This window comes from Dipodomys spectabilis, unplaced genomic scaffold, assembly GCF_019054845.1.
Source record: "Dipodomys spectabilis isolate Male_0828 unplaced genomic scaffold, ASM1905484v1 ptg000071l, whole genome shotgun sequence".
Lineage (NCBI taxonomy): Eukaryota > Metazoa > Chordata > Mammalia > Rodentia > Heteromyidae > Dipodomys > Dipodomys spectabilis.
The window spans coordinates 2,543,756-2,568,278 of NW_024870748.1; the positions used below are offsets into that span (position 1 = coordinate 2,543,756).

The window sequence follows — 24,523 nt, forward strand, 5'->3', positions numbered from 1 at the left end:
ACTCAGGGAATAAATTGTCAGAGCAACTTTAGGTGATGTGACTCCTAATGCATGGTTTTCTCCACAAGGTCACACTATTGTTTATAAGGAAGCCTTTCGTTTTCCTTTTGAGCTTTCTGATGCACATTTTACTTTTGAAAACAGAGAGGGGGAACTGGTGAATTGCTAAAAAGGTCATACCTGAAAAACAGTCACAGTTGGGATCAATTTTGCAGTCACAGTCAGTGGGGGCACCGGCAATGATGGAGATCTCCCCATTGGTGGTCACTTGCTGAATGCGGTTTACTTTTCTCTCATCTGTTTCAGCAATGAAGAGCAGCCCGCTGTGGGAGACGCTGATGGCTCTAGCTGACTCCAGAGTAGAGTGAATTGCTACCTTGCTGACCAAGAAATGATCGATGCCGGGCACCTGACAGTGAATGGGGCGCCCTGCGATGATCCGCACACGCCTGTTCTCAGAAATTTGCAGCACAATATTGTTATCCAAGACATACAACGAATTGTCCATGGGATTGACTGCAAGGTCTGTTGGCCATTCTAATCGCACCTGGAAAAAGAACAGAACACACACCATTAAGTTACCACATCTTTCTAGATGCAGTTTTACCTTAAAGGAGAAATTGGCTTATTGCTTTCCCCTCCCTCAGATTTCAGCAACATTAGTGTTGCCTAATAGTGGAACAGGGGATCATTAGTGACATGCTCTGGTAAATACATTTATCACCTGTGCCATTTCTAACACAATGCAAAATTTTTCAAAAATTTTAGAGGGATCTTCTAGAGCAATGGTTTTCTGAATGCTGTCAACAGGCCAGCAACAATAGCATCACTTGTGAAATTGTTAGAAATGCAAATGCAAATTCTCAGGCTTCTTCCTAGAACTATTGAGCAAGAAATCTTTGGGGTGGGGTCCCAGGTATCCTCCTAGGTAATTCTGAGGACTATTGCTCTGGGTGGCTATAATAGACTGGTCTCTCTCACTGTCCTGAGGATGCATAAAAAAGGCAAGTCATAGACAATTTTTGACAAGTTTCTGGAGAAATCAGATGTCACTCTACTCAGTCAACAGCTTTTTAGACAAGAGCTGCCATTCGTATAAATCTAATATGCATCTTGTGGATTATTTAGGTAGAGTTCATTGAGTATTGCTTTCCACTCCTACGTTGCTCACTTAGCTTGGCCTGGTTTATTCCATATGCCCTCTCACTCAGCTAAGACATTGAATGTTTGCTGAGTACCACCCCCAGGAAAAGCTTGTTGCTGGGCTTTGGAGATTACAAAATGACTATGACAGAACATCTATCCTCAAATGACTTCAGAAGAACCATTAGCAACTATTCTTTATGTTATAAGAAAGGGCAACAGTGAGGGTATAAGAGCACTTTACCTGGACAGGATATTATCAGAGAAGTACTTAAATAGGGGCTGAGATGACAAGTAGGGGAGGACAAATGGGGTGGAAATTGAGGAAGAAGTAGAGTTGAGGACAATCTGGGTCCAGGGCCAGACACTACATGGCTCATCTAGGCAACTAGGAAAAAGTTTAGTAAGGCAAACGAGGTGGGAGACACTGGCCAGGTATTACAGAGTAAATTACATCCTCTCCAAATTAATCTATTAACATCTTAACCCCCACTGTGTCTGTATTTGACCATAGAGCCTTGATTAATGGTGATCATAAGGGGAGAGGTGCTAATCCAAAGGGACAAATGTTTACATAATAAGAGAAAGAGATATAAGAAAGGCACATATACTCATGGATAAATATATCAGGATATGACAAGAAGCTGGGCATCTGAATGCCACAAAGGAGACTCAGGGGAAACCAGATATGTCAACACCTTGATCTTGGCGTCCCAGCATTCAGACATGTGAGGAAGTAAACTTCTATTGTTTAAACCACTCAGTCTGTGAAATTTGGTTGCAGCAGCCCTAGCAAAGTGATATAGCAGGTAATAGAAGGACGAACACATCCAGTTTTATTCTGGTAACTGTTGAAAGCAACTGAAGAATCTTAAGTAGGCATGACAGTGTCATATTTGGGTTTTAGAAGGTCGTACCAGTTGCTGTTGAGACCACATTGGAGACAGGAAGGGAGCTTGGAGGCTTCTGCAGCAGTTCAGGTAAGAGTTTATGATCCCTGAGCTATGACAATGAATACATGGATAGTAGATGGATGTGAAATATGACAGAGAGAAGTAAAAAGACTTTTGTGTGTGTGTGTGTATGTGTGTGTGTGTGTGTGTGTGTGTGTGTGTGTGTGTGTGTGTGTGTGTTGGGCCTTGTCAAGTGTTATGGTAGGCACTGGGGACACATAGACCAACTAAACATTGTTCCACTTTAGTTCCTTTCTGGACACAAGACTTGCCTCAATGTCTGCCCTGACATCTTGATAGTGACTATTTATCCCTGGGCACTTCTCTTAGAGAACTGTGTTCCATGACACTCTTCGCCACTCATTAGTTTTTATTTCTCCCCCTTTAGGTCATATAGAGGCAGAAAGAATGTCCTTTTCCTAGACAAAATACTAACTGTAATGTAGCTATTCTTTTTGGCTTCTAGTGAAAGCTCTACAAAGGCTTTCTCCTGGAATGCAGAAGACTAGAAACAAGATATGGGCTGTCATTGCATTCCTAAGAGGATTCTGAAAGAGGCCCTACATGTCATCAGTGATGAAGTAGAAAATCACCAGGTCTGAGATCTGAGATAATGCCTTTCTTTTATTTGTGTCTCACAGGGGAAGACAACTGGTGATGTCATCAAAGACAAAGATTGCCTTTGACCTTTTCTATTGTCCCACATGGGAGTCTTTGCTCTCTCCTTTGAGTACCTCCCAGATACCTAGAAACCTCATCTATCTCCACATGTCTGTGTACCCTCCTTCTCAACCCCCGTATAGACTATCCTTCTCTGGTCAGTACCATGTGTCTCTGACCAACTAGGAATTTGAGTGCTAATGGGGTATAAAGCTCAGCTAGTGTTAAGCGTGTTCTACAGAGCCTTTCTGATGGAGGCCATTGGATAAACATTAAACAGCAGCTTTAACAGCTCCCAGAGCAGTTTGTGGTGATGTGTTCTTCAGCACGTCTGTGTGAGGCCTTTGCTTGTCAATGCCCTGCCACAGAGAGGGAGAGGGAGAAAGAGAGAGAGAGAAAGAGAGAGACAGAGAGAGAGACAGAGACAGAGACACAGAGAGAGACAGAGAGGGAGGTACACGGGGTGGGGGAGACTCTTCCTGCTGCTGTTGTTGCTGACTTCCTCCCCTGCTTGCCTCTGCATTGGACCTCTCTATACACTATATAGATGCTTGCACAGAAACTGTGTGTGTACACTGGTCCTATAGAGCATCGTCCTCCAGGAAATAAGCTGAGGTTGGATGAGGATGAGGAAATGAATTTATTTCAGTACAACATTCCTATTTCAATAGAGTCTGGTCAGTGACCCAGAAAAAACAAACCTGGCAGAAATGACATTCTAATTATCCCCACTCTGGGAGCTAAGGCCAGGGCAGAGGCCAGGGACAACACACACCTGGCAGGAGCAAGAGAAGGAGCATGTTTCTGACACTGTTCTTAGCAATCAAGGCTGCCTCTGAGATAAAGGCTGCTAGTGGAAAAAAATAAGCTGTTAAATTCTCTAAGTCACCCACCCTGATTTAAGCCAATACTATTGATGTCATGTTTATTAGATTTAATATTGCTTCAAAAATACATCAGCTATTGCGCCTATTTGTTTTCTTTTCCATCAAATAAGCTACCCTCTGGCATTTTCCTGTGACTAAAGTGGTCTTTGGGCTTCTGAGACACATTCTATACCAACTACACAGAATTCCTTTAATTCCCATTTGATTTGGCAGGGCAGCTTGTCTATGAAATCTGCCCAGATGAAAGATGTGTGGCTACTTAGTAGTCAAGGGGCTGCCTTTTCAGAAGATGGACCTTTCCACCTCTTTTAGGTTGTCAGCTCCTTTTATGTCTGTGTGAAGTTAAATACTCCTATTTCCAGGTAAATTTTCAAGGAACATAGTGCCTTACATTCACAGGTTAGAAATCCAGTATTTACTATTAAGGCACTTTTTTAACAATGAAAGGCAGTTTTTAAACTGATCCTGGCTGTTAAAATGTGCTTCTGTAGGCAGGTGCTGGTGGCTCACACCTTTAATCCTAGCTACTCAGGAGCCTGAGATCTAAGCATCATGGTTTGAAAGCAACCCAGGCAGGAAAGTCTGTGAGACTCATTGCCAACTAACCAATAGAAAGCTGAAAGTGATGTTGTGGCTCAAAGTGGTAGAATGTTAGCCTTGAGCACAGAAGCTCAGGGACAGTGCCCAGGCCCTGCGTCCAAGCCTCATTACAGAACAGCAACAACAAAAATTGCATCTATTAGGAGAAGAGATATTCCAGAATTACATGCTACTGAGATGGATTGAAGGTTACCTTGTGAGAACTGCTAGCATTTGACCAAATGTTTTTGGGAGGTGAGGTGGTAGGATAAACACTTCTTTTTGGGATGGGAGTAGAAAGAGCTTGAAGAACAGCAGTGATATTCTGTAAACTCTGCTTAGTGTCCCAGCCACAGGCAAACCGTTTGGCCTAATTTGTGGTACTTGCCCCACCTTGTAAAAATACATTAATTTATTTGAAATGTCAAAATGTATTTAAATTAGACTAGCGTTAAAGGTCATTGGCATAGCCTCCAGCTGGTGGAATGTGGCCATCTCCCAACAACCTTCCTTGAGAAATATCCCTGGGCAGAAAGGAGTGCGTGGTCCACTTGTCAGCCCTTGTCAGCTCCATGTCTTCCTCTGCTAATTGAAAACATACCTTGAAGGGAGTGACTTTCAGGTCAAACCAGTCTCATGGTTGGCTTAAAGATCCAGCTAATTCTGACCTAAGTATCAGTTTATAAAGCAGCAGAATCCTACAGGGAAAAATCTATGTGTAAAAGCAATATGCGAATATGAGCCTTTGATTAGACTAAGTTGGAAATTTCCTCAATTACAAACTTAATCCCACACTGTAGATACGAAGCATCATTTGTATACTTGGGGTCTTTATAATTGTTTTGTTCCAAGTTCCCTGCCTTAACTTGTGTGTAACCCTGGGCAAATTAGGTTATTCTGCTGAGCTCTGGATTCCTTCTCTCTAACAAAAGAGGCTAATGATAGTACATACATTAAAATTTTTATGTTACATGATATGGTGATATAAAGTAGTCAGCCCAGTGTCTGGTACATAGTACTGGATTGTTAGTGGTATTAATACTGATGATGGTTTCATGGTTGCAAATCTTCAGAAGTGGAAGAAACTTAGTCTCACCAATATTCAATGTAGTTCCCTTTCAGTTATCCTTCCACCATTTTCATGATTTTTGCCTTACTCCTATACCAACTACACTGTAATTAATTTAATATTTTTCTTTAGTTATCCTACTTCCTAAATGTGAACAAGTGCTACCCTTTTTATTGAGTTGGTCCAAATCTATAGAACCTATAAAATTACAGGATGACTAATCTGGGCCATTAATAAAACTATTTATAGAGTATCTGCTAGGTGTCATACAATTTACTCAAGATGATTACTTTATGTGCTTGAGGAAAAAAAACTAATTTGAGAAAATAACATCCCCATTTTCAGATGTTTTCTTAGTCCCTATGTTCCTCATTCAGCAGAGTAGACACATTCTGTACTATTTTTTCACCACATTAGTCCTGCCCTCTACTTTTGAGTCAACCAAAAGGCTGTTCTTTTTGTCCAAGAAGGTCTTTGCAATCTCTTATCTTCTAGTTCAATGCTTTCTGGATACTTATGTGCTAAGCACCATTACAAATACAAATAAAACAACTTCCTGCCATTCTTAGCTTAACAGTTAACTGCTAGAAGGCAAATACAGAAATATGTCATTCAATATAGCATGGGTCAGGCATGATAGATGTATGTCTAATAAAGAGGAAGGATTCAGACAAGTTTCCTGGAATGGAAATGTGAACTTAACTTGAAAGATTAATCAAAGATATAGAGAAGGAGCAAAGTGAGATGAGTTGTCTCAGCAAAAGAGGCTGAAGGAGCAAAATCACAGCAACATGAAACCACATGAGAGTAGGGAAGTATGATCTAGGATTTCTTAGGCATGGAACAGGATAGTAATTAGTGGCAAATGATGTTCTAAATATTTGTCAGGGACTAGGTCCAGATTTCTCCATGGAGGTACTATTTTCAAGTGGCATCAGTACTGTATATCTATATGTTGTTCAGTAGAATTATTCATTAGATGCAGGCAGCATCTAGTTTTGACAGTCAAATTGGTACATATCTCTTGAGGGACAAAATGTCACTTGTTGAGAACCATTGGACTAATTCATGAGAGGCAGTGTATAAGAAGACGTTTAGACTTAAATTATAGCTGTTGTGGGGTCAATGAAGATTTCTGAAGGGAAAAACTGACTAGCTGCAGGAGAATTCATATGGAGGCCATCCATTCATCATATTCATCCATTAGTATATTCTTCCATCCAACCACCTGTCTTGTGAGTTGCTATACAGACAGACAGGCATAGTTTCTGCACTTACGGTACTTGGAGTATGAAACAGTGCTTCTCATACTTTTTTTGATTTACAGAGATGTCAGAGAATCTGATGAAAGCTATGTACTCTCTTCCTGTAAGGAAAGCTCAGATATAGAACAGTGAGGGTGTTGTCTGGAACTATGACAATATCATTTGTCTTCTTTGCAATGGAGCAAATAAAAATAAAAATGGAGGAATTTCAAGTTTTGATCTAGAAGTAGAGTAAAATAATGTCTTCTAATATTTTATAGGTATTATCTGTAATAGCTGAACAAAGGGATTTCAATTCAACATCCAAATTTGTGAGTACAATGCATTTTGGTCAATAGTACCCCTTTCATCATTCTCTCCCATCTCTCCCAACACTATGTACCCTTCTTAGAGCTCTTCAAGAAATAGTTGGCTTATATTGGGCCATATTATCTCATATAAATTTATCAGTCAATTATGAATAATATTTTAATTAATTACTTGGATTCCTCTTATTACTTGTAACAGTATTTGTGACACAACTCTAAACCCAAAACATAATACTTTATTTCCTTCTTTCTGCCAATAAATGTGTTTGTCCTATGCTAGGTACTGAGAATGCAGCTCTAATGAACACATAGTGAGTTATCCCCTCATGGAGTTTGCAGTCTTTTGCTGACTTCATTTCCTTTATTCCAGTATGTACAAGAGGACAGAAGTAGGATAGTTATGGTATTTTATAATTGCTACCAAGTGCTAATAGTTTCTTTTCCCAACATTCAACCGAGTTGAGAAACCAATTGTTTCTCAAAAGGTCTTACCTCCCTACCCAAACATGACACTTCTAAATCTCTCTCCTTCAGAACATTTGGAGTCGTGTGGCCCATTTAAAAAGTCCCTACTAGGTTTTGATCTCTGTAAGAATTTTCAGGAAGTATATGATTATCTCTTATGCGCTATGCTAGCCCTGGGGAAGATATAGAGATGGGAGTGAATATTCTCTGCCAGGTGTTCTGGCAGCACCACATTATATTTCCCCATGCTTCTAAAAACTGACATCTCCAGACTGTTAGCATCATTTTTGTCAGTTTTCAAATGGCCTTCTCATTTCTTGACATTGATACTGTCTGAGCCTCTTCAAATTTATAAAAGAGGGAAAAGGCTGTCTGGAGAAAGTTTAGTATTTTGTACTTGAAAAGCACGATGACACTTTTGAAAGTGATGGCCTCTATTGATCTTGCTTTAAGAATTGTGGAAATTATTAGAAGATGAAATACATCAGATTACATGGCCTTGTCAATAGGTAAATCATTTGCCATTATCTCAGATCCACACTCTTGTGTAACTCTGCATAATGGATAGAGCATTTGAAGACCTTCTCTACCTTTGGTCAAATGCATTAGCACAGTCTGTCTCTATGGCTGTTCAATGAGAAAACTAGACACTTTTGCTGTGCTATTCCTTGCAAATGACTAGCTACTATCAGTCTAATCAAGAGGTGTAATTGGCTTACACTTTAGAATTATACGATTGCAGAGTATGTACATTAAATAGCATTCAAATATTTTGGAAGTAGAGAAAGCAAAGCAAAGCAAAATAAAACACAATAAAGCAAAAAACCCACCTCACAAGCAATCTCAGTATATTTCATTTTCTAATAATTTCTACTTTTATAAAAAAAGATTATTAAGGGTTATTACTCTTTTATGTGTCATTGTGCTTTCCCATAACAGAAAATCAAATGTTCTTTGGGTGAGATTTCTTTCTTCTTTATAAATTTGAAGAAACTCAGCCAGACTAGAACCAAAATAAAATATTAAAATTGTGATTGTACATTGCCTGTGGTAGAAACCCATAATTCTAGGCCTATTCTATTATTTGTTCATTATTTCTTCCTTAACAATAGGAGGACAAAAGCTTTATCTGGTCATACTGATGCTTGAATAAAGATATTTTCCAATTATTAGTATCTATGTGATAAAATTCCAGGCATTATATGGTCTAAGAGGAAGTGTGGAAGTATCCACCTGCTTGAAAACAGTGGAAATCAACTAGAAGAAGCCTCTTTTCGCTCTTCCTTCCATTCTGCAATATAGATACAGTAGTGAGAGTTTTAGCAGACATCTTGGGCCTCAAGGTTGCCTCAAAAATGGAAGTTATATGCTAGAATGGCAACAGGAGCCTGCATCCTAGGTGATAAGGTGGAGCTTCCAATTTGATCCTAAACTATACACAGAATCTGGCTGCCTTCTTGCTTACATCTATACTTCGTTGAGGTTTTTTGTTATTGTAGGTTGAATCAAAACAAAGCTGTTAGGCTTTCTATTTTAATTGAAGCTTCTGGATAATAGCATTATATTTGGACTGGTTAATAAGTTTCTGGTTTTACATCTCTGAATGAATCACTCATGTTGCAAGGTTAAATTAAACTAAAATCAATGAAGATCTGAAAGTCACTGTGACAAAGGTCACCAGGGAAGTATTTTAATATTCTTCTTGTAATTCATATTTTTTAGGCCAGGTCTGGGGCTTGAACTCAGGGCATGGGTGCTATCCTTGAGAGTTTTTTTTTCTTAAAGCTAGTGCTTTATCCCTTGAGCCACAGCTCCACTTCTGACTTTTGGATAGCTAATTGAAGATAAAAGTCTCTTGGACTTTCCTGTTTGGGCTGGCTTTAATTCATGATCCTCAGATATCAGTCTCCCCAGTAGCTAGGATTACTGGATTACATTTTATGTACATAAAATTTGTACATATTAGTGGGGTACAATGTAAAGTTTATATAAGTGTGCATATTGCATAATGTTTAAATCAGGTTAAACATATTTACCTCTTCAAATATTTATCACTTTTTATAGTAACATTTTAAAATCCTATCATGTAGTTCTTGTTTTGAAATACATAGTACATTATTGTTATCTCAATTTACCATACTGTGCTATAGCAGCCTATGACTTCTTATTCTTATGTACCTATAACTGCCTCTTGATGAACTTTTCCCTATCCTTTCCTCCCTCTTACTTTCCAAGTCTCTGGCAACCATCATTCTGCTCACAACTTCTGTGGGATCAGCTTTTTTATATTCCATATATGTGTGTGATCATTTTGTACTTGTCTTTCTGTGTCTAATTTCACGTTAGATAATGATCTCAAATTCCATCCATGTTTTCGGACAGCTCTTGGTTAAGAGGGTGACTAATTGCTTAAATTTAGTGATTAACCTCAAGCATTCTTGAATACACAAGGCTCCATCTCTGGGCACTTGAAGTTGCTTTTCCAGCTCCAGGACTCTCTCATATACTGGGCTTCTCCATTATCATACGAATACTTGTTTGCCTTCCTATGTCTTCCACCAGGTCTATGAGTCCTCAAGGGCAAAGAGAACTCATTCATTTTTATATTCCCAGTATCTAGTATTACTGTTGGCAAATGTTGAGTGACAACATTAATGCTTCATTGACTGTAAGAATTTCAGAGCATGAAAACGCAAAGTGTAACATGCAAATAGATTCTAAGAAAAACTACTTTCATCAACAGAATTCGGGTTTGCAGAGGTTCACTGATATGATATTATGTTGGATCTGCACTAATCCCTCAGTTTTCAGAAATGTATTTCCTACTCCTTCCATATTTTAACTAAAATGACTGTGTATCTATCTTACAATCAATGCATACTATCAGTGGAACATTCTGTCCCATCACCCAAGTTACCAAAGTAATGCCATCTTTTACCCTATGGTATCTTAGAATGGAGGAAATATGATAAAGAGACTGGGAACTTCTGAGTCTCTTTCAGAAGGTCTACAAGATGAAAGCTATTAAAATATTTTACCTTTTATATTTGCTTATTTGTGTATAGTGGAGTTTCCCCGAGACTATCTGGGGCTACTATATATCCTTAGATCAAGAAATTCACTCTAAATTAATTTCTAATATGGTAAATAGTTACACTATAAAAGCCCACACAAATTAAAGCTCTCTGAGGTCCCCAATAATTTTTAGGAATACAAAGGAGTTATGAAACCTAACAGCTTGAGAATGGCTATTCTAGAAGAAAGAAATAGTCAAATAAGGTATTCTATTACCAAAAGGTTTCATTCAGACTCATTAAGGAAAAAATTTATGCATTTCTTAGAAGATAGTTCCTGGGGGCCATACGCCCTGTCCAAAAGCATACTGATAGAATACCTGACAACCATCACTTCCTCTAGAGATTCAAAGTCTGATGAGTGTTATAAAAGTTTGTTCTTTCAGGCTCCCTTAGAACAATCAGCACGTACATACTCCCTATGAGTCTGCTATATAATTGCCACTACCTCATCTTAATAACAGGCATAATTGCTCTGAGTTTCCGTCGACCCTTTCTTGCATCTCCTTTCTGAAGCCTCAATTTTGGAAATGGCACTTGTGAATACACAGAATGTTTAACCACTTCCAGTTTTCAATTTACAGTCAAAGTCGTCTGTCAGCAGGAGATGAAGGCCCAGTGTGAAAACTACAGAATGTCCTTCAGACTCCACAGCTAATTTGTTTGTAAATTTGATTGTTATTGTAAGAAGAACATATTGTACAATGATGCTACTTACATGACGCTGCTTGCCAATTTACTATTTGTATCTCTGTATCTTGGATTTTTATCATTAGAGCCAAAGGAGTTAACCCTTTCAGCACTTCTGGAGATAGGAAGAGTAACATGAGAGTTTTACTGTTTTCATTTTGAGTATCTATTTCAATTTAATTGTATAGATACTTAGTAAATACCTACGGTATATTCAGTTCTGTAAAGGATAAAGACATGGAAGGACAGGCAAGTAGAGAAGAGTCTAAGATAATATGACATTGTGCATGACATGGTCTCATCAGACCATGAATTCTGCTATAATTCAGACTAAGGAGAGGATCACTGTGGATTGTCTTGCTGTGCAGTCTTTTGACTTTCTGCTTGCATAGATACCAGAGACTTATAAGAAGTCCCTAAAATCATTCTGTAGTGTTTTCCTGCTAAGAAGTTGAAGAAACCTGTCTGCTGCAGGTTGTTAATATTGTAGTATTAGCTTGACAGGGTAGACCAGTCTTTCAATTCCCTTTGGCACATAAAGCAATTTACAGACCAGAAGTATGACTGCATGGCTTTTTATGAAATGGTCTGATTTCATTGATCAGCCACTCTAAGATTATGTTTTCATGTTGTGGCTACTGCTAACCATTCTTCCTGGTATAGTATTTCAGGAAGAAACTATTAAAACATTTACCATGGAGATGTTATACATGGTTATGAATGGGAACAGAAGCCTTATAACTCATGATTGTTCTACTCAGAAGTTCACTGGATTAGAATTGGACTAGAATTCTACAGATTGTCACTCTCATCTGAACTATGTGAAGTTTCCAAATGATAAGGACCCTAAATAAGAGGAGAAGGCCTAATGAATATTAGAGGGGAAAAATAACTGAGGTATTTTCACTAGGCCTCCAGTGTGGTTCTAGGGTTGACCTACTACTTCCCCAGGTAAGCTTCAAAAATGGACACACTTGATGGCCTAGCTCAGGCTTCTTGCTTCCAGAACTTTGGAGATAGGCCATGTGACCCCCTACCAGGTGTACAGAATCAGTTAGGGAAACATTGAGGATACAGACTTGAACCTGAACTAATGCAGAAAATGATGATGAATACTGAATACTTGAGTTTCCATAAGAGGAGAGTCAAAATCATCTTCATAAAACATGGGGAGTGGCTTTGGTTGAGGTCTTCTAATCGCAGCTTCTTATGAATTCACTAAAGTTGAAATCCTCTGTGGCAAACAGTCCATTCTAATTAATGTTTCATCCAAATGGTAAGCATATCTGAGTAACTTCAGGAGCAACAATGACATGAAAAATCTGACACCTCATTGAACAGTATTTAGTTATTAAGCTGCTTTCTTACAGCTCCAAACTTACTCTTTAAAGGCATTGCTTTGGGTTGTTGCAATTGGGACACTAAGATCTCTCTTTTTTTTCGTTTACCAGTTAGATTTTGATAGATCCTGACAATATGGGAAATGAAGGAATTCTATGAGGCTAGACAAGTGAGAAGGGATTTGCGCCTTCCTGCTTGTTTTCTGTTCCTGTCAACATCATTGTTATAGTAAGCCTTCATTCTGCCAGCAGTAACTGGCTGCATTTTCCAGCTAATTTGAATACGATGAGTATCAGTCATAATCATAATGTTTCCTCAGAGGTACCAGAGACAAATTTGATTATTACAAGAAGAATATTGTTATTATAAGAAGGCTGATGTCCTCTTCTTAGAAGAACATTATCCTATCTCCATGGTGCAAAGTTTCTAGGTTCTGACAATCCCAAACTCTTCCCTTTGTTGCCCAAACCTAGAGGTGCTGACCACTTTCTGAAGATAACCTTTCTTTTGCTAAACCCCTAATATCTGTGCAAACCATTTCCTATATTAAATCCCATTTTCTGTTTTGCTCAATGGATCTTGACTAGCATTTATTGCATGAACCCAGAAGAATTATATATATTATTGGAGGTCAGTGGATATAGCAAAGTACTGATGGTAAAACTACTATAGCTGAACAAGAACTAGTAAGGGCTTCCTTTACATCTCTGTTGGACTAGGCATTTCCTAAATACTATGTAATTGCCATGCACTTAAATTAACTTACTGAGCATGGATGTTATGAAGTTACTGGTGATGGACTTTAAGTAGACCTCTTCAGTTCTCTGAAAATGCCATGATGATGCTATCACACATTGGACACTTTGATTCTTTGTATAAGCATACTTTCATGGGGGATCATGCACTTGTCCCATATGACTTGTGCAGTCATGAGTCTGTACTGAATTATTCATAAGGTTTACTCACAACAGCTTTTTCTGTGTTCAGAATTTATAAACGCTAATGCATTGGATATCTACTATGACATTTCTTTTATATTCCCACTTGGTAGTTTCCTTGTCAGACATTAAGATTGCTTCTTCAGAATCATTCTCTTCTGAATTTGGGCATTGGAAGAGTATTCTGAAGTGGATCAAGTGAATACATAAGAGTGCATTACAGGATAAACACTTCTCAACAAGAATAGCCTATTACTAAATGTTTTATATGCTCCCGTGTTTACTTCTTGAGGTATATTTTTCACACAAACAAGTGGCAAGTGGTCTTCTTCCTAGATGGAGTAAGCACCATCTTTAAATTGTATTTCCTTTTGATAAAGAAGTGCTGGCACTGATTTGTGTACCTTCCCCTCCCATAGTTAATAGGGAATGGGGATATGTGTAAAGGTGTAATAAGAAATATATTTAGGTCAATTGCTTATGATAGGACTATGCCAAGGATGTTGTCCTAAACCCTCTAGACCCTAACCACTGAATTTACCAAACAAGTATTTTTATGGATTACAGAGCTTTGGGGTCATCTCAGGTCATGGAGCATGCTGAGCAAAATGTGTGGAAGAATGAATGCTTCAAAAGTAGTTTGCAAGCTTTGCATCTTGTGACTCTTCCTGAAATTTGAAGATGCTTTTCTTCTGGTGCTTAATAGTTTTAATAAGAGCTAACGTGCCATTGTCCTTTGTATGGAAAGAGGACACTGCTGAGGGAGTTTTATTTATGTGATAAATTACGTTTTCGATAAAGCATTGAGCATGGTACTTGACTTTTATTTTAAGGCTCCTGACAGCTCTGGCTATTTGCTTGTGTGCAGAGATTTCAGCAGAATTTGGATATGGTGGAGTTGAAGATGTTGGCCTGCTGTTTTCTCCCTCTTATATAAACAACTTGAGCTGTCACTTTGGAGACAGCAATGTAAATACCTCTGATAACAGGTTGTTATATTAGATTTTAGTGATTGTGATTTTTTGCCTAACAGATGTGGACCTAAAAATATAGTTAAAAAGAATTCAATTGAATTTAGAAAATATTAAGGAATGCTGGGGATCAACTTATTGCATTGTTTTGCCTCAGTTTATCACCTACTTAAATTTGGATTTTTATATATTTGATTAAAGAAAAACCTCATAGACATATTTACAATTTTAATATCTTGATAAAATAGAAAAGTCACACTACTGGCTCACATCTGTAATCCTAGCTACTCAGGAAGCTGAGATCTGAGGATTGAAGTTTGAAACCAGCTTGGGCAGGAAACTCTGTGAGCGTCTTAGCTCTAATTGACCAGCACAAACCTGGAAGTGAGTTGTGGCTCATGTGGTAGAGTATGAGCCTTGAGAAAAAGAAGCGTAGAGATAGACAATGATGAGGCCCTGAGTTCAAGCCCAGGAAAGGGATATACATGCACGTGCAAACACACACACACACACACACACACACACACACACACGCACACACACACACACACACACACACACACATGGAAAAGTCATTAGAGATGAAGGGATTCATAGACTAAACTTGTTTCAAAATCCCAATATACTGTTTACACACACACACACGGAAAAGTCATTAGAGATGAAGGGATTCATAGACTAAACTTGTTTCAAAATCCCAATATAGTGTTTTCTTCTCATGATACATTGGTTTCACATGTTTCATTTGGGGTTTACATTAAGCTGGCAACATTTTTGTTTTGTCTTGGAGAATCATATTCTTCATATTGACCTAGATAAACTATGTTTTCTATTACCTACCATAATATTTTGTTTAGTGGAACTGACCCACCTAGAAGGGCTTTTGGCCACACTGAATATAATACTCATTTTTCCTTCCTGATTTCAGGGGTAGAAGATGATTTTAAATCTCATATTTAGAGATGTACAAAAGTGACACTACATTCCAGCCTAAGCTCTGCAATCAGCATGTAACTTCTTGAAAATAGAAAGTAAATGAAGGTTTTGAAGCAACACTCAATGACTATCATGAACTAGATGGAGCTTCACACCAGCATTAGGGAAATGAAATAGTCTGTGAAAGTCAAAGCAGGTTATGACCAGTCCTTGGAGCACATGTTTGCTGCAGCTTACCAAATGCACATACACAGGTATGCTTCTCTGCAAAAAAGTACACGGCTGTGAAAATTACTTTTTCTAGATCCTTCTTATTCCCAATCTGTAAATTATGGGTTCATTTTTCTGTTTTGTGATTGCAAAGTCAAATGCTACTGATATTGGTACTGCTACTACTGTTATTACTCCTATGCTACTAGTAATGATATTCTATTGAACACTTATGAGCCATTTTGCTAAGTGATTTCTGCATATCACCTCATGGGATCTTCATACCCTCACTATGTGAAAGGTAGCAATATCATCCTCATTTGTACATGAAACATTGCTGATGATAAAGAATTCCCCCCTGCCCAGTGGCCTACATTAATTGTGAATCCAGGTTGGTATAATTTGTGGAGGGGAAGGGAAAAAACAAAGTGTTTAAATAGGGATACAGGTGGACCCATTGCAACAATGAGATGTACAAGACGTTATATCGAAAAATGACCTTTACAACTTTGGCGGGGGTGGGGGGTGGGGGAGTGGGAGGATGGGGGGGATGGGAGGGCAGGGATGGTAAAGAGAAACACAGGAGGAGGCAAAAATGCTTGACAAGAAATGTACTCATTTCCTTGCTCATGTAATTGTAACCCTTCTGTATGGTATTTTTACAATAAAAAACATTAATAAAAAAGAATTTCCTATTCTTTATATAGAAAAAAGAAATTAGGCAGTCTGTTTTCCCAATCACAATGCTTCATGGATTTTCTATATTGGTAGAACTATGAAGAAGAGTCTAGCTTAGACCTGACTCTCTGTTCCTTCCTTGCATCATCTATTAAAGGATTAGAGAAAGGTTTAGCAATCCTTCGCAGTCCCAGAAGGTGTTTCTTTTTCTGCATATGACAGAGCCAGGAGACCAGGTCTGGGCTGAATAAGCAATAAATAACATTATCCAGGAATGTATTTAAATTAGACACTGACAATGACAGATATTGCAAAATCAGAATAACCACCTTGTAGGCTTATTTTGTTCTTGTGCCCTCCCATTTTAGCAAGTGTATGATGAATCAACAGAAAATATTTCCTGAAGATGCCAATTAGCATCTTACGTCATGCCCTATATTTGTAAAGCACTTTATACTTTCCAAAGTGCTTTCACATTAAAATAGAGAGGCCTCTTAATCAACAATTGGGTAATTCATTGAATTAGGCTTCATAAGGATGAATAATTAACCGTGTCTAAAATTCTAGTTTCAGTTTTTAAAGTGTCGTGCTGAATTTGAAATGATAGAGAAACCTCTTCTGGGTCAAGAAGTAGACAAAAATGATTGATTTTTTTCTATCTTATATTTCAGAGGAGAGGAGAATGAGTGATTCACAAAGAGTTATTATCATGCAATTTTCAGATCTTCCATTTATGGTTGAGTAATTGCAAAGCCACTGGGAACTCTTAAAGAAAAGTTTTAACCTGGTTTTTGGTGCAGATGTAAAACCAGAGTCTGCCATCTTAGAGCCATAACAGCATAATGGGATTGCTATGTAGTTTGAGGTTTGTATTATGTGTCTATGTAACTAGTGTGGCAAATGAACACACGAAAGTCAAAGTTACATGCAATGCCATGTGGTCTCTTGGTTTAATCTAACAATCTACAGTTAGAAATACCTTTTAAAAGTTTCTGTTATTAGACAAAAGTTGCATATACCTGTAATACTAGCACTCAGAAAAATGAGGTAGGAGGATTACAAGTTTGAGGTTAGCCTCAGTTATATAATGACTTTGAGATCAGCCTGGGCAATTTAGTGGTACCGACAGACAAGGAAGTCCTTCCATACACATTTTGGTTGTGACTGGTGACTTAGTGCATGTGGTACAAATGAATAGAGAAGTATGTTATTGATTTATTGTACTTATCTTTTTGGACTCTGGGAATAACCAGTTGATGAGCAGTTAGCTTTTTCCAGTATTGCTTTTTTCCCCAGTACTAAGGTTTGGACTCATGGGCCTCACACTTGCTCAACTTTCTTATTTACAGATAGCATACTATAATTCCAGACTATCGTTTTCCTCTATTATTATCTAAACATGCTAATATTGAATGAAAAGAAGTTTGTATGGTATTATTTTTAATGCCATCTGATCCATTGCTTAATGTAAGCCATTATTAAATAATATTCAACTGTTTAGATTAGCCATAACCAATTGGAATGGAGTATGTGTTTTGGATCAGGGACATAAAATAACCTTTTGATTCTTTTCTATAACTCCCTAGTCCTCATTAATTTGCTGTTTGATAATTTCTCCACAATCTAATATTCTCTTATCAGGTTTTCTATCTTTTGTTTTGTCTCATCTAGCTGTGTCTGTTGCTTACTTATGTGGCTGTCCACTGAAATAGGTGTCTCCAGATATTTCAGACACCTTCGTTTCATCATCCTTGCATGGCATTGACCTGAAACTCATTTTTCCCCTTCCATGTATGCCTCTTTTTGTATTTTCTGGTGGTGGCCCCAGACATTTTCTTTGCATTGAGAGTGAGCTCAGCTCCATGGTTATTGAAACATTGAGAGGGTGTGGTGGGGGTGGAGGTGGTGAGATTTTCATCCCAGTGGCAAGAACTTTTAAAATAAACTTTCTTTTTTTTCCCCTGGGAGATCCCTTTATTCCAGCAAACTTATTATAATTCAGATTTTCTTGATTCCCTACAGAGCTTCACAAAACTCAGAAGTCTGTCCCTGCAGGGAATTTCACTTATAATGGCCTTCATTTGAAAGATCTAATTCTGTTCTCTTTCAGTGTGCACATGGGAGAGTGATGGAAGTGCACAAAGAAAGGCAAGTCACCCCTGAAAAACTTCACTTTCAGTAGCATTGGTATCACATTCAATAGCACTGGTGAGGACATTCTTGAGATATGATAGGGTTTGAGAGGATAGGATAGGAGAGAAAAAGAGAGATATTAAGGGGAAAATATGTTTTTTCCTCATAAACTACTGTTTTTTTCTTTTTTTCTCTCCTGAGATTGCTGTAACTTTTCATGATTTGATGTTATTTTATATGTATCTTTATTTTTAATAAGTTCACTATTGTGAAAATACTGTACAGGGGGTTACAGTTACATGAGCAAGGTAATGAGTACATTTTTTATCCAGCATAGTTTCCTCCTCCTTTGTTTCTCCCCTAGCACCCCTCCCCTCCCACCTCGACAACTACACTACCCCCCACCGCCGCTTAAATTGTAAAGTTCGTTTTTCAACATAGTGTCTTATATATTTCACAACCGAAAGTGCTGGATCCACTTGCCCAAACTCACACTGACATGTAGATTTTGAAAAAGAAGCTTTATCATTTCACTTTTATCCAGTTGCAGCTAATTTGTGGCTTGCAAAAACTTCTAAGGAGAAGAAAAAATTGCTTTTTCAGTTATGTAGAGAGAGAAGACAATGAAGGGGGCAGAAGTCAACTACATGGGGCAGGTGATAAAATGCTGATGGATGAGACAGAGGGGAAAGCTTTGTTTTCTCAGTTAAGGAAAATGGCTACAGAGTATTGACTCAAAGTTACCAAAGCCCAAGAGGAGTTAAGTATCTAACTTGTTCAACGGAGTTGAAGTTTATGGCCCTGAAGAACTACCTCTCATAGGGAACTTGTAAATGCATTTTTAGAACCAGTATTTTTACAATAACTGAGTAATATGGGTAGTTGAAGATGTGTTGGCAGATTAGAAATGGTTAAACATAGCTCTAATTTTAAGAATAATAAAAAATGTGCCCTACAAACTGCAGGGAGGGGGCATGATTCAGAAAAGATCCTTGAATGTATTCATAATCAATTGTCTCTGACCTTGAGGAAGAGGTGCTTATGGATACTATGCCTATAAACAGATTTTGTCAAGAGGTTCTCATTTCCTTTTAAACTAAATTGAAGATGATATCTATGAGGATAGTGGCTTTCATAGCTGTTTGGACTATGGCTCACACTCAGAAATATATATGACACTATGATCAAGTTGAAAAAAATTGTTAAGAACTAATACCCTTACTATATGATAACATTCTCAATTATTTTTTGGTTCTGGTTCTGGGGATTGAACTCTGGGCCTTGGTGTTGTCTCAGATCTTTAGTTGCTCAAGTTTAGCACTCTACCACTTGAGCCACAGCTCTACATCTGGCTTTTTGGTGGTTAATTGGAAATAAGAGTCTCACAGACTTTTTCCCTGGGCTGGGTTTGAACCACAGTTCTAAGATCACACCTTCTTGAGTAGCTAGTATTACAAGCATGAGTCACCAGCCCCCCAGCTATTGTTTAATTTTTAGTGTTCATCATAGGTCATTACAATGATTACCTATGAATCATAACTTGCAGGAAGTAGTTCAAACAGATAGGATCATAATCTAACAGATAACTATTCTAATGATACTACAATTGTATCTTGGTCCATTCATGAGTTTATCATGGATGAAGATAAGGAAGATACACATCAAATCTACAGGTGATACAAGGCTAGGAATGATAGTGAAGATATTGGATAATACTGAATGAATACAAAAAGTGGAGTTATCCAAGTGTTATGGAATTAAACATAGGCTAATATAAGACACTGGAGTATGATGTAACATAATCACCTTGTATAAGTACAAGTTAAGGAAAAAGGGACGTGAGATATGAGAGTCATTTGGAATCAGATTATATGCCAAAAGTGTCACATTGTGAAAAAAATCCACTTCAATTTAATTGTGGTTTACTAGCTTTTGGTTTTTATTTGTTCCCATTTTGCAGAAACATCTTGGGATATCTCATAAGAGTAGAGTGAGTCTCAATAATGACTTGTTGGGATGCCACTTGTTTGAATTGTTTTACACCTGTTTTGTAAATTGGGACTTACTTTGATGTAAATTTTGTGTGGCTAAGGTCTTTTTTGTTTGTGAAAATATCGTACAGAGGGGTTACAATTACATGAGCAAGGTAATAAGTACATTTCTTATCAAGCATTGTTTGGAAGAAAATAAGGTAGAGTTGTGATAGTCCCCATTCTACTTCTGAATCATCACAGCACCCTGGGTTAATTCATCCACTTTTGAAAGCCACTTTTTCTAAGACATACAGAGAAATGGTTCAAAAGAGTGAGGAGAATGGTGAAGTAATTCCAAATTTTGCCAATGAAGTACCATTAAATGACTTTTGGATATGACTGTGAAAAAGGCAAATTGATTGTCCAGGTTCAAATTCTAATTCTATCACTTATTAGTGGCCTTAATCAAATTACACGATCCTTTTGAATCATCTTATGTTTATTAAAATGAATGTCTATTTTAGAAAATAATGCTTATCTTAGAAAAATTGGGTTAAGATTCAATAAAATAATGTATGAAAGAATCCAGTATAGTGTATGACTCATTAGCACATTAATTTCATAGAAAATGGATTGCATATATAACTCAGTCTGAAGAGTTGCAGTAAAACTGGGTGGTAAAAATTAAAAGAAGATAAAATGTTAAAGGTAAAGAATTCCCACAAGAGCTTTCTATCAATCAAATGCATTCAAAGATGGAAGGAGCCCTTGGAGTGGGTGAAGTTACAAGTTTCTTATAATTACAAGAAGCATTTGAGGAATGGTTGGGTTGTTACTATGTGGTGGAAAAATTCTGCATGAAACAGCTGTCAAAAGGATTCCTAGCAAACTAGCTTACTTGATTAAATGTACTCAGCATGGTTTGTTCCTCCAGAGACTCAGTTACTTTCCTTCCTTTATATCCATGGAGGATTGCTTGGCACCCAAATTACAAATACGTGATATTGCAAACCAGTGCAGAGAATACAGAGAATCTAGTGGGTATTTGTGGAGCTCTAATGTGTATTTTGTGGAGCACTGACTATGTATTAGATGCTCTAGACAAATTAAAGTGTGCTTTATTGACAATGGATCAATAGGATTACATATCTGGTTTCACCAGGATCCATGTTGTTTGCCTATCTGCCCTTGGGTTGAGTTTTGGATGAGCATCAAAGTGGCTCCAAGATTTCCTCTCCCATCGAGAAACCTATTCTAACTCCTAATTCCATTCTAGTCAGGCACAATGTGGAAGTGCAAAGTAGGAGGATTCAAAAGCAGCAATCGAAATAAAGAGCCTAGTTGCTTCATAATCAACTCATCTCTTGAAGTAAAAGACCTGTTTATAGCAGTGCTTACAAAGGGAAGTTATGCTTCAGAGTTTATACCAAGAGTTCACTTTCACATTTCAGTAAATAAAGAAAAAGTATTGATTTTGAACAAATGGCTGATTTTATTGTCCAAGCAAATTTCATTTCTTGAGATGATTAGATTTTATTAAACAATTTCCTATGTGTCACTAAACATACATTCTATGAATAAACAGTACAGTCCTCTACCAAACAGCATTTGTCATTCAGCTAAGTACAGAGATATTTGGTGTATTCCAATTGTCATTGAAAATACTGAAGTTAGAAAAAGGTACACCTGAAGTCAAAAAGTTTATGCTGAAATCTTATCTCGGTCACATAACACCTTTGTTCAATAGCACAATATTATTTTTGCTACTGGTTTTCTCTTCTCTAGGTAGGAATAATAACACCTATCTCTCAATGACGGTCAGGCTATGTAGATAAAATGGAACGGCTCAGCATAGTCTCTGTCATAGTATCCTCTCAGTAAGTGGTAACAGCTATTTTTAGAATTATTAGAAGACATTATGCTTTGTTGAATATTAGACGTTAGAGGTCTCTCTTTCTGAGGTTCCAGTTTGTCTCAGAAAGTGCAGAACTCAAAGGAGATGAATAGAAAGAAGACCATTGTGTTTCACTATTCTCCAAACTCAAAGGTAGCTAGCATACAACTTCCTCTTAGAAATGTTTTGGTTTTGAAATGCAAGGAAAGGAACATGAAATTACAGGAATGTTGTTCTATTACTGAAAACAAACAATAGAGTAGTAATGCTTGAGCCATCATTCTGATTCCAGAAAGACTGATGAATGCCAGGTACCGACATGCTTATTGTTATTGTTCTCCAACATTTGCTTGAGAAGCTTTGAAAGGTGAGAAGCCACAAAATCCTTTGACTTACAATGCTGCCACATAGCCTTCTTAAAGTCCAATTCAAATCTTCCTGCTACAGCACAGATCTGTATTTTTTTCTCCTGTTTCTCAGCAAAACTCATGTGCTCTCATTTAGATATTTGTCTCTGCCCTCAATATATTTTGATTTACTGAACTATGAAATGGAGCAGCATGTGAGCTCAGCTGGATCACTGTAAGTACTACTATAAACAACTAAACCTTTGCTCTTGGAAGGTATTTTGAAGTTCCCTACTCAGTTTTCTCCTTTGTAACTGAAGACTACCCATATTCTTCAGGACACTCATGGGAAATATTGGTTGTTTATCTTCCACAGTTGTCAAAACAGATGGGAAATTCTGGCTATTATGACTGAGCATCTAAGGAGTTGTGCCAAGCACAGGTTTCCTCCTGAAAACATTCTATTCACTTGCCCATTCCATTGCATCCAGTGTTTTCCTGCTTTTATCCATCTGTGTGCTACATGGGTGCTGATTTACTCATATCTGAGTTGAGTTGTTTCAAACCCAAAGCCATTCCTTCCTAGTAAACACAAGAAGTGATCTCTTTTCACTTTCTCTATTTCCTACTCTGACACTGAAATCTAGTTCTCATCAATTAACACTCAATCAAAGGTGCTCTTATCAGGCTCACTAATGCTGTAAAATCAAATGGCTTTAAAAAAGAAACACCTTATTTTCCCCAACTTGTAAGCAGCAGTTGAAAGTGACTTTGAAGAGCTGGCTTTACTGTGTGTTTTCCCAACCTTACATAACTCTTTTGGTTTTCTACTTGCGTGCCAAGTTTGTTCCTCTCAACCTCCTTTGTGGATTTCCATTCTTCATCTTTCCCTTAAATATTGGTGTTCCTTAGAGTATGACCTTGAATCTTCTCTACTTTTCATGTTATGTACCCTTCTTAGGAGATTACATCGACTTCCCTACGTGCCATTACCATATATAAATCAATAACCACAAATCTTGTCTGCATTTCAGGCTTTGAGTTTTAGGTCTATATCCAGTTGTCAGCTACATATATTTACCTGATTGCTACACATGGTAAGCTCAAACTCCATGTACCCAAACAGAGCCATCCCTTCCTCTAACCTGCTTCTCTTCTTGTAGTCTCTAGCCCAGTGGATGATACTACTATGCATGTACTCCCATAAATCTGAAATCAAATCAGCCAACAAGTTTTTGGATTTTTAACTCTAGCATCTCACTTATCTGTCTAGCTTTCTCAATCCATTCGGTAATACTTTGTGGTCAGTCTTCATCATTGCTTGCTATGTGACTTCATAAAACTGAGCATCATCATGATCAGTTATATTACAGAGCTGTATTATAAAGACATATCAACTCAACATTCCAAAAGGATTGGACAATAACTTAATTTGCATAGCAGTTTCTTGAAACAGTTCTAATCTTATTGATGTTTCTCTGGTCAATGCTTTACTTGCTCCTCATTGCCCATTGGATAAAATAAAACTCTATCATCCTTATAAGATCCTTGATCATCCTCCTCAGTTATTACCAGTCTCACTTCATGTCTACCATTCTTCTATATTATTGTCACCATACTGTACTTTTGGCATAGCAATATATATTAAGTATATCTGCTACCCACATACTGCTGTGTGAAACATGCACGTACTATTAAAGTTCAAAGAATATATAGTCTAATGTACATCCTAAAGGAATGATTTTTTTTGGTAGCAATTAGAATTGGAAAGTCATGAAAAAGAACCATTCTGATAAAGATGAGGATCTTACGTTAACTCTATATAAAGAATTTTATTTCCAACATAGCTTTCCTACAGTCAGATAAATTGCTTAGAGCTCACTGATTGCTTTACTAACGATTCCATTTTAATTTAAAAATATTCCACAAATCACATATATGAATTTTTTCTCTCCCTCATCTCCTGTATAAGTACATTCCTCCTATATAAATGCATTCCTATTTTTCCT

The 24,523-nt window shown here is 37.5% G+C and overlaps 1 protein-coding gene and 1 long non-coding RNA gene across 5 annotated transcripts in view; one reads left to right on the forward strand and one right to left on the reverse strand.

The window, feature by feature from the left end:
* Positions 1-24,523, reverse strand: part of Tenm1 (teneurin transmembrane protein 1) — a 599,693-nt gene that overhangs the window by 40,150 nt on the left and 535,020 nt on the right. For all 3 annotated transcript variants that reach the window (XM_042682396.1, XM_042682395.1, XM_042682394.1), the window contains one exon: positions 181-547. In XM_042682396.1, coding sequence (XP_042538330.1) covers positions 181-547 — 367 coding nt within the window. The remainder of the gene's footprint in view (positions 1-180; positions 548-24,523) is intronic.
* LOC122109982 lies at positions 436-15,929 on the forward strand. 2 transcript variants are annotated; one of them, XR_006147784.1, is made up of 3 exons: positions 436-523; positions 2,051-2,123; positions 15,272-15,929. It is a non-coding gene; the product is annotated as an uncharacterized LOC122109982 (long non-coding RNA). The 2 variants fall into 2 exon arrangements; XR_006147785.1 differs by lacking the exon at positions 15,272-15,929 and adding an exon at positions 2,738-2,956.